Raw genomic sequence first — 10,529 nt, forward strand, 5'->3', positions numbered from 1 at the left:
ATATATTAGCCGTGATGCCGGAACCGTGTGCAGAGAATTTCCTAAACTTTAGGAAGAACTTCTTGACTGTAGGAGCAATCTGAGACTGCAGTAGAGCGCTTCGGAGGATGGACTCTCCATCCAGTTTTGGATGCCTTTTTCGTCTAGGGATGGGGAACCTTTCACTGTCCATATGATTAGGACCATTGTTCCCAGGCTCCTTGCCAATAGGACTGGGAGAGTTGTGCTCCAGAACATCAGGAGGGCCAGATATTCCACACTCCATTTACCTCTTACATATTAAAACCCCATGTTTTGTCGCCTACCTGCATTGCATTCATAAGAGCTTAGTGGTAACCCACTTTTGCCTGAGAGATTTTTAGTGACAAAAACCTGACATGGAGATGTTAATTTGGAAATTAACCTACTGGAAGAAGAAAAAAAACCTAGTAAGTGAAATGTGAAAGATGTGGGAGAGGACAGATATTCTCAGTCCTGTGTGCCCATATTGAAACAAACTGAGTCATATTGAAGGAGTTGGGACTTGGGAACCGTTGCCCTTCTTGATAAGAATTGATCATCCTGTACTTTAAAGTACAGTAGTTACTTGTGTGGCTTGAGGGCCCTAGCCATTTGTAGATGGAGGATTTCTTTCCAACAGTTGTCCAGGTAACATTTTAATGTAATAAGTAGTTACTGTATATGCTTTGAGTCAGATTTTTCTTGTATGACTCCTCCTGTTCTCCCCCCAGCCCAGCCCCAATAAGAGAAAGAACTTACAGTTAACTTTGGAGAATGCTGACTTGGCTATCCTTGGGAATTTCCTCCCGATTGACAGGAGCAAAATGGCTTTCAGCTTCCCAAATTGAAGGCACATTTTAGCCGTTATATAATTTGGACAAAGAAGGGTGTGTGTGTGTGTGTGTGTGTGTGTGTGTGTGTGTGAAACATCCTGTTGGTTAGGCTTCGCTGCTGATGCACAGATGGGTTTGTTTAGTCCATTCACATTAGCGTTCAAGACCTCTACAAAGCACATCTGTCTTAGCTGGCAATTCCAAACCCTTGAATCATTTTTTTAAAAGACGTGGTTGCTCTGCTGGGCTTTTTTGGTGATGACTTGCAGGAGCAAATGTTGCTGACGCGTAGCTCTGCTGGCAGCCTTTCTTGAATCAGATGTAACATCAGCTGTGAATTTTGGAGGTTATGAAAGGGCAGAAGTTGCCTTAGGAAGGAAACATGGCAGGCATTGGGTTGCAAGAGAAAGCAAACTACTTTCTGGCACAAAAGTAAAAGCTGGGTGCTGGCTCCTTGGGCATTACCAAAGAGGAGTAGTTGGACCACTTGACAAGCTGTCCCTTGATCTGAAAACTGCCCTGTGTTTTACCTAGGGCTGGCTGTCCCAAGCCCTTGGTAAGATATAGGTAAGTGGAGGGGAATCTACAGTGTTTCAGATGCAGGATTCCAACTCCTATCAGCCTTTGCCAAAGATGGGTACTGAGGTCTTACCAATGTTTGGAGAGTAACCAGTTCCCCCTTCTTGATGTAGGTGTTCAGCCATTGACTGTAGAATATGTATTACCCCATGCCTTATATAGTCAGGCAGTCAGGCAGTTGGTCCAAGCGGACCAAAGCAAAGAAATAAGGAAGGTTAGTGGTTTTTGGCTACTTGATGCTGAACCGAGCCTCTTTCAGCAGGTGTGGTGGCAACTCTGTGCTTTCCCAAATGGAATTGAAGTATACTTTTCATGATGGTGGTGACTTTGGCAGTCACACTTCTCTTGTGTTCATGGGTCTCTGTAGGCTCTCAGAGGCTGCCATGTAGCTCTATTCCTTTCCTGTCTCTTTGCCCTTAAAAAGTTGTGGGGGGTTTCTTTATGTTTTGGAAGCATAAAAAAAAATGTGGGTCCACATGCCATAGAACAGCCACATTCTGGTAGAGCATTTGTATGCATGTGCAGCTTGTGGGCTCTCAAAAGTCTTAAGGGATTATGAGGTGCACTACGAAATACAAGAGCCTTCTTTGAACTTGGTGGAGGTGGGTGGAAGTTGGTGCTTGCCTTGAGTTTATTTTGGGTATGTGGGACTAAAACGTTGCAGAATAAGACATCTGCTCTTTAACGTGGGAGAAGTGTGATGAAATCTGCTTGTTTCACATTCTTAGGAAGAGCCCCATTATTACGACTGGGATGTGTTTTACTGTTGTAAGAAATGCAGTCACTTCCGTGTCCAGTGCCATTTCAAGCCCAAGGGTTCTTTTCCTTGCTAAGAATTGCATTGTTTGCATTTATTTTCCTTTTCATTAACTGTTCTACATATACCTTCAAATGATCTAACGTTTACTTCTCTCCTTCTCTTACAGCATTGTCCCAGATATAACAGTTGGTACAAAGGTAGGCGTTTCTCTTTCTTTCTATTGTTTCTTCAGCAAATATATATTATATGCCTTTTCATTCTTCCTGGACCAAGCTGTTCTATAGTCTTACTCAGTCACATGGAGCGAGGCAGTTGCCATGTTAGTGTTGTGTTGAAGCTCTGGTCTACTGGCTTTCAAACTGTGTCCTAAGGAAACTTTAAACAATAGGCTGGAAGGAGGAGAGAAAAAGGAAATTGGCAGCACAAACTTATAAAACTAGTTAGTCTTAAAGGTGCAGCCACATTCATCCCCCCTTTTTCCCCCTCCCCTTCCTTCCCCTTTATGCTGCAAGAGACTAACACTGCTACGTCTTTGAAAATTAGGGAAACTGATACCTCGGAAGAATAGTTAAATGTCAGACAATTTAAAAGCTAGTGCATCTCCTACCCATTTCTCCATACAAACCTGGACACTCTGCGATTAGCTGTCATACAGCAGCTATCCACTGTGCAAACTAAAGCTGAAGGCCCACAGGAAAGTTCTGTGCCCCAAGTACTTCTGGGGGATATTCTGTAGTGGGCAGAGAGCTTTGTGGAAAGAGGGCACTTTGAAGCTTGACGTTTGGAAAGCATAGATAGATGAAGCCAATGCTATACCTAAGATGTTTGTGGAGGGGAGATGGATTCTACAGCTTTCTGATCAAATATTAATATGCCTCCCTTGGGCAGTTGATTTGCAATTCAAAACATTCAGGCGTCTTGGGAATGTACTAAAGTGCAGTTGTTAATCCTGCTGGTTTGATCATAGCCCTGAAATGGAGACCTCCTGCAGACACTTTTGTCTCTAGAGAGCATCAGTGATGGGCTGTGCTTGAACAGTGAAAGAACAGTGTTGGTGAACATCAGCAAAATATTTAATTATGGGTGTATAAGCCAGAATCTGAAAGTGTGCTTTGTTATCCAGCATTAGATGAACAGGGACTTTCTTACCCTCTCCCACCATACATGACCAGGAAAACATCTCCAAAGACTTTCTAGTCTTCCAAAGGAGATACTTAGTTTGTAAAGATTTAGCAGAAGTACTCTTTTGGATCCTGGCGGTCTTTAAAATGCAAAACATAACTTGACAGAAGTGTAAAGATGAGTAGGATGCATCAAAATTAACATCTAGCTAAGAGGGTGCAGCTTACTTCCTATGTTATTGCTGTATTTTTGAAGTCTCTCCTTTTTAATTCTGAGTCATAAGAGTTTCTGAAATAAAAGAACTGAAAGTTCTTTTAGTTTTAAGTTGCACCTGAAGGCAAAAGGAATTGTTTTTAAACCAGGAGAGAAAGAAGGGAGGCAAGCAAGATCTGTATGGAAAGAAAATATGATTGGAAGTGATGTTGGGGTGCAGAGGATGCAGCCGATTTTGAGGACAGGCTTACTGAAGCCTCGAAGAAACCAAAACTGTCCAACTGCTCAGATATTTGAGACTCGTGTCTCAATTTTCTCCATTATTCTGTCCCTGAGAAATAAAGTTAAGGCAGTAGAAATATTTTTCTATTTAAATACAATGCCTGGGCTGAAAATTGTGTCCAGTGTTCTGTAATAGTCAGTCAACCTTTGTTAGGCATACAACAACAACATACATGTAGAATAAAAGTTCAGGATCGTTCTGTAATAGATAAAGAGATTGGAGTTTCTGTGTATTACTACAGGGCTTTGTAATGTGTTTCATTGTAGTCTGCCTGGGAGCCTTGTTAGCGAAGAGCCATTCGCTCTGCCTGGCTGGATAGACCTGGTTTTGTCGGCTGGCCAAGATCTTTGCCATGGGAACTGCAATTATGGCTTCAGGCCCCGGGCCAAGAATGCAAATGAAGAAATTCCAGCCCTTGACTCGCATCTTCAGTTGAAAGGCTGTAACAAGCTGCTCTGAGTGGGCTTGCCTGAGCAGGCTGGGTCTGCATATGTGTGCCACATGTGCAGACACAAAGGGAGATTGACTAACTTTCTCTCCCAGTCTGGCAAGAAGGGAGGCATGCAGAGAATGCAGCTAGCATTGCCCTAGATACCAGGGAACCCTGGGTCTGTTCTCTGTAAACTATCCCTTTCTTGATTTTTCAATGGCAGCTTAACACTGAAATCCTTGATAAGAGCAGATCGCTCTGTTTAGCCAAGACAGCTGAACAAAAACATCTATGCTAATATTTGAGCCTGAATCTACACTTGAAGCGTGGGATGGTGGCCAAAAGTGATTCTCTAATTTGAAAGGGGGGGGGGTGTTTTTCAATACAGTGGATCCTTGTTATACGCTGGGGTTTGGCTCCAAGATCCCCCATGGATCACAAAATCCGTGGATACTCAAGTCCTGTTAAATATAATGACATAGCAAAATGGTGTCCCTTATAAAGAATAGGAAATCATGGTTTGATATTTGAAATTTATACTTTTTTGAACGTTTTCAAACTGCAGATGCTTGAATCCATGTTTAACAAATCCATGTATAAGAAGGGCCGACTGTATTAGCTAAAGTCCCTTTATGTAAAATAAAGCATTTTCCCCCTCTGTAGAGAGAGGAAGAGGCTTGAACTCTTCCTGATTTTCTGGCTCTCTGCTTTGTATGTTTCTCATGTAAGGACACATTCAGATGTATATAAGGGAGATTTTGAAGGGAATCTTAGCCTACAGCCTGAAGATAGTGCAGCCTGATACTCCATCATCTGAATTTCTAGATCTACCCCCAATTTACTGTTCTTTTCAAACAATCTTAGATCTTTCTAATGCTTACTTCAGTCTGCCTTGTGCACTGTAGTCTTATCTATCCTGTGGGAGAGATTTTTTGGCCTTGCATAGTAAATAAAAACAGCTTCAGGCCCATTTTGTGTACAAAAGGCTGGAAAACATACATCAGAATCAGACAGCTTGTTTACTTGAGATGAGAAATGTTGCTTTTTCTGTGTAATGTTGTTTGTCTCCCCATCCTTCCTGTTTGGTTCTGTATCAACATAGAGGAAACTGTTTCAACTGGATGTGCTGGTAATGTGTCAACGTACATAAGGGCCTTCTACTGGCAGAGCAGTAAATAAAATCCTGCATTTGTTTGGAAGCACAATGCGCCCGCCTGTTAGTGGGCGCGCCATACACAGCTTCCGGTTTACATGGAAGCCATGCTGTAATCGTTTGAATGGTGTGCATGCCCGCACCACATCGCCATGTGCACAAGCTCCATTCAGTATAATGGGGCTTGAGCATAGGCAGAATTCGCCTTTCGTGTGGGGGAGGTCTGGAACAGCCCCCCCTCGCACATAAGGCGAGGGTCCACTGTATAACAATCAAGAGGAAGTTATCTCTAAAACAGATATAATGTATCCAATTGCCCAGTCTAATAACACGCTGATGAGTTAGATAGATCGGTCATAAGTGCAAAGCAGTCTTACTTTACCTAAGTAATGTTGAGATAGGAGAGGTCCAAACACAGATACACTTTCTGGGTTCCCAGATTTGTGGAATTAAGTCCTCCTTCAGTACACTCGCCCAGCTGACAGCCAGCTGAGCACGCGCAACTATTGTCAGGTTGTTGTATCACCAACATTATGTCAGAGTGAAATGCCAGTGGCAAGCATGCGCTGTGAGAAGGCGCACAAATCTGCCTGCCTCAATTTTATACCTTCCAGATGTATGGGACACTGAGATCATGCTAAGTGCAACCTAGCACATCTGGAGGCCATTAAGCTGGGGAAGAATGACCTAGATTTGTCATCAAAATGACTGCCATCTAAACAGATTTAAAGGAAGAAATTTGATCAGGAATGTCTAAGGACTGAGCGTGGAATTGCATCTTTTCTGTATCTGTGTGAGGTGGAAAGGCCCCCAACCATGGTCTCCTTTTTAAGCACTCCCTTCACTCACAAGTACATCTTGCAGGAGGCTCTACAGTTATCAAGTACAGAACGCACTTTTTCCTGTACACTTGAGTGTCCTGTCTAAACTTGCCCTCAGTGTTTGAACTTTTCTGGATGGCTGTTTTCTTTGGAAAGAAGGGGCACTTGACAAAATCTTGTATTTACAGCATGGACTAGCATGTTGTACAGTGCATCTTAGCTGCTGTGTGTTGAACTCTTTGTATACATATCCTTCTTTTCCCCCATCCCTCAAAGCATGGCTTCAGATATTCCTTCTTCATGAAAAAGAAACCTTGCTCTCTAAATTTAACGAAGGCCCAAAAAACAGAAAGAGAATTTGCACCACCCAGTTTGAACCACGCAGGGAAGCTGCAATAGCCAAAAAAGCCAGTAAAGTTCTAGTCTGCATTAAGTGGAGTGTGGTATTCAGATCAAGGGAAGTCATAGTGCCACTCTATTCCATTTTGGTCAGAAGTTGCCTGGAATATTGTGTCTAGTTTTAGACACCACAGTTCAAGAAGGATATTGACAAGCTGGAATGTGTCCACAGAAGGGCAGCCAAGATGATCAAAGGTCTGGAAACAAAGTCTCTTGAAGAACAAGTTTAGGGAGATGGGCATGTTTCACTTTCAGAAGAGACAATTGAGATATGACATGGGGCGAGGGTGTGCGTGCCTTCAATTCTCATGGTGACCCATGCATTTCCTAAGGTTTTCTCAGGCAAGGAATCCTCCGGGCTGGTTTTGCCAGTTCCTTTCTCTACAGTATCACCTAGGATTTGTTGTTGGTCTCGCATCCAAGTAGTAACCAGAGCTGACCCTGCTTAGCTTCCGAGATTAAACAGGATCTGGTGCCAGCTGTAGTCCATCCATCTAACCACTGCTTCATGCTGGCTCTCAGTGTAAAGTATAACATGTACAAGTTGGATAAAATTTGGTCCCCAAAGAATTTAAAAAAGCATTTTGACACCACTTTATTCCAATGTGCAAATTCCTTTGTGCTCAATAACTCTTGAGCTATTCTGAATCATACTACTATGTTGCTTGTGATTTCCCATCATGATTGCCCCCAACGCTTGCTCTTCGCTCACCATTTTTGTAACTGGTGGTGGAATTTGATATTCCAGGCAATGCCAAAAGGTCATTGAATTGGGGAGAGACCTTGTTTTGTTACTTAACCAGCATAAGTTAATAGGGAAATGTTGAACTAGAACTGAGCGTGAAACCTTCCCTACAGTACATGAATTTTCCTGTTTCTAAGAAATGTTTTAAAGCTTGCCAGCTAGGGATTGTGTGGTGCTTTATTAGTGCTGGCAGCAGTTAGTTTGGGCGTGGAATTGCCCCATCAGACTAGAATGACTGCATACCTTTGCTTTATGCTGAACTCTGAGCTGTTTGCAATAGCCACAGCCCTGCGAGCCATTCAAAGGGCAGGCACATTTTATGGGTTGTCCGAGGTGGCTATATAAGCAAGGGAGGGGAGGTTGCCACAGGGATATTTATGTTACTGTCCTTTTCTCAAGTCAAGGACAACATTTTCAGAATCAATCAGAAGTAGCTCATTTGCTCTATAACCCAACATAAAGAACATTTAGATCTGGAGTTAATATTGCACTCCTGTGTTGATGTCCCCAGTTTTCTTCACTATCAGTTGTTCAGCTTCACTGGGCATTCTGCCTCTTGAAATATTGTGATACGATTTAGCATCTGAATTAAGCCTAGTGCCAGACCATGGTTTGGGGTAAAGTCTCATCCACTGTCTTTCAGTTTTCTGTGAGACATGCCAGAAGTACAGTTGTCTCTCCATATTGGCTAGGGTTAGGGATACAAGACCCCCGTGAATATGGAAAAACCGCAAATAACAAAAACACTGTTTTTACCTGAGAGGACACCTCTCTAGGAATCTCTAGGTCCTCCAGGGCAACTCTCTGGTCAGTGTCCAATATACACTGACCATAGAATGGCACTGGAATAGCTACAAATGGTCTTTCAGTGCAACGTTTAGTTAAAGTTGACCACAGAGTTGCACTGGAGGACCTAGAGCAGGGGTTGGCAACCTCCGGCCCACGGAGGCCTGCCGCCTGGCCCCTGCCTGCTGTTGCCGCTGCCGCCGCCCGTCACAGCTTTTCGCCGCCATTTTGGGCAGCAAAATGGCGGCACCCATAGTGGCCTCTGGGGCTATGGGCGCTGCCAATTTTTTGCTCAAAATGGCGGTGAAGTCTCGCGTGAGACTTCGCCGCCATTTTGCTGCCCAAAATGGCGGCGCCCAGAGCGGCAAAAAGCCGTGGCGGGCGGCGGCGGGGGGCCTCTAGGTGGCCCTTTGCCGTCGCCGGGGCCCTCCAGCAGGGCTCCGACGGCGGCAGGGGGCCTCTGGGAGGCCCTTTGCCGTCGCTGGGCCCCCCCAGGAGGGCTCCGGCGAAGGCAGGGGCCTCTGGGAGGCCCTTTGCCGTCACTGGGGCCCTCCAGGGGGCCCTCCAGCGCTGGCGGGCCCCACCAGCTTTTTTGCCTGTCTCTGACGGGACCTGGGGCCCTGTCAGGGGCCAGCAAAGATGGGGAGGCCTGGCCCCTGGAGGGTGGAAGCTCCGCCCCTGGCGTGCGGCCCCGCCCCTGGAGGGTGGAAGCTCCACCCCCGGCACATGGCCCCGCCCTGGAGGGTGGAAGCTCCACCCCTGGCACGCGGCCCCGCCCCAGAGGGTTGAAGCTCCACCCCCGACTTCGGCCCCCCAGTCACCTGAGGGACAGCAACCCGGCCCCCGGCTCAAAAAGGTTGCCTACCCCTGACCTAGACAGTCCTAGAGAGAACATATTGAAGAAATCCGTCAATAATCAAAGCCGCAAATATCAAAGCTGCAGATATGGAGGGATGACTGTACTTAGATCAGACCTGTGATGCAGAGCTAATTTGATCAGCTGTGTGGCTCCCATTAGGTGGAATAATTTTAGAAAATTGAAATGTTCCAGCATTTTTCTAATTTTAGGTGTACATTGAAAAACTGTCTGCTTTTGCAACCCTTCCCTGCCTGGGCTAGCTTGCCAACCGGCCAACATAAATACTGTATTCCTGTTTCAGTGGATTGTACGTACTGTGTTGCACTTTGCAATGTTAAGCTCAAAGCAGTTTGTAAGTATTTGTGAATCAATGAACTCCATTAGGTCCCTACAGCATTAGGGACACTTGGCCAGCATGACAGTCTGGGCTCCCCCCCACCCCAAAGAATTTTTTTTCTTCCTCTCAGAATTGAAGCAGGATTGTTGGTAGGCTCTTTGGTGTTAACTTTGGGGGAAAAACAACCCAAACCAACATACTTAGGGATCCACTTAACCTGGAACTTGCTTGGCTTGCTAAATCTGCATGTTGCAGAAAATAAATTACTCCCCAAAGTAATTACCTTTTGGGAGATGAGGGTACTTAATGAATTCTTTCATAACAGGAACTCTTTGGAATTGCAGGTGCATCATAGTCCTCAGAGGTAGCACTCCGGTCTAAGTTGTTAACCATTGTTTTTACTGCATTCCATAGGAAAGAGTCTTGAGAGGAGGAGCAGTTTTACCAGAGCCCTGTTGTGTGGCCTCTTGGGAAATCTGGGACAAAATAATTGTACAGTATTGCTGAACACTAGCAGTATCAGGGCTATGCTTTTTGATTTAAAACCCCTGTCATATCAAGGGCTGGGAAAATGTCAGGTTCCATTTACTCAGGGATTCCTGGAGAAAGTGAGATTTCAGGTTTGTGCTTGTCATGACATTAAGTGCCCATGCAACCTATTGGCCTTGGATTTCTTAGATCCATCTGTACTATTACAAACACTGTGCAGGCATCTTTTGGGAGTATGATCTTTGGAATAGTGGTATATAAATAAAACAAATTATTAATTAATTAATTAATTAATTAATTAATAATACAGTCGACCCTCTGTATCCATGGCTTGGAAATATTCACAAAAAATATCCAAAAAGCAGAACTTGAGTTTGCCACTTTATACAAGGGGCAGCATTTTACAACTGCATTATATAATGGGATTTGAGCATCCACAGATTCTAGTATCCACGGGGGCCCTGAAACCAAACGCCAGTGGATACCAAGGGCCCACTGTAGTAAATAAAACTAGCTTCTAGGATTCCTGTGAAAATGGATTGAGCAGGACCTTCACCAATATCAGCCTTGCACAATGGTGGTTTTGGTGTCCTTGTTGATACTGCAGCCTCCTCTGAAGTTAAAGACTTCAGCAGTTGCTTGGTTTTACTTTAAGCTTGAATGCATCACTTTTCTTAATAAAGACATGGTTGTCCTGGATTTTGTGCATACTTGTCCTGG

The 10,529-nt window shown here is 44.5% G+C and overlaps 1 protein-coding gene across 2 annotated transcripts in view; it reads left to right on the top strand.

The window, feature by feature from the left end:
* PTBP1 (polypyrimidine tract binding protein 1) overlaps positions 1–10,529 on the top strand; it is a 104,821-nt gene that overhangs the window by 61,938 nt on the left and 32,354 nt on the right. For both annotated transcript variants that reach the window (XM_042442022.1, XM_042442023.1), the window contains exon 2: positions 2,339–2,369. In XM_042442022.1, coding sequence (XP_042297956.1) covers positions 2,339–2,369 — 31 coding nt within the window. The remainder of the gene's footprint in view (positions 1–2,338; positions 2,370–10,529) is intronic.

The sequence above is a fragment of the Sceloporus undulatus genome, chromosome 10 (assembly GCF_019175285.1).
Source record: "Sceloporus undulatus isolate JIND9_A2432 ecotype Alabama chromosome 10, SceUnd_v1.1, whole genome shotgun sequence".
Classification (NCBI taxonomy): Eukaryota; Metazoa; Chordata; class Lepidosauria; order Squamata; family Phrynosomatidae; genus Sceloporus; species Sceloporus undulatus.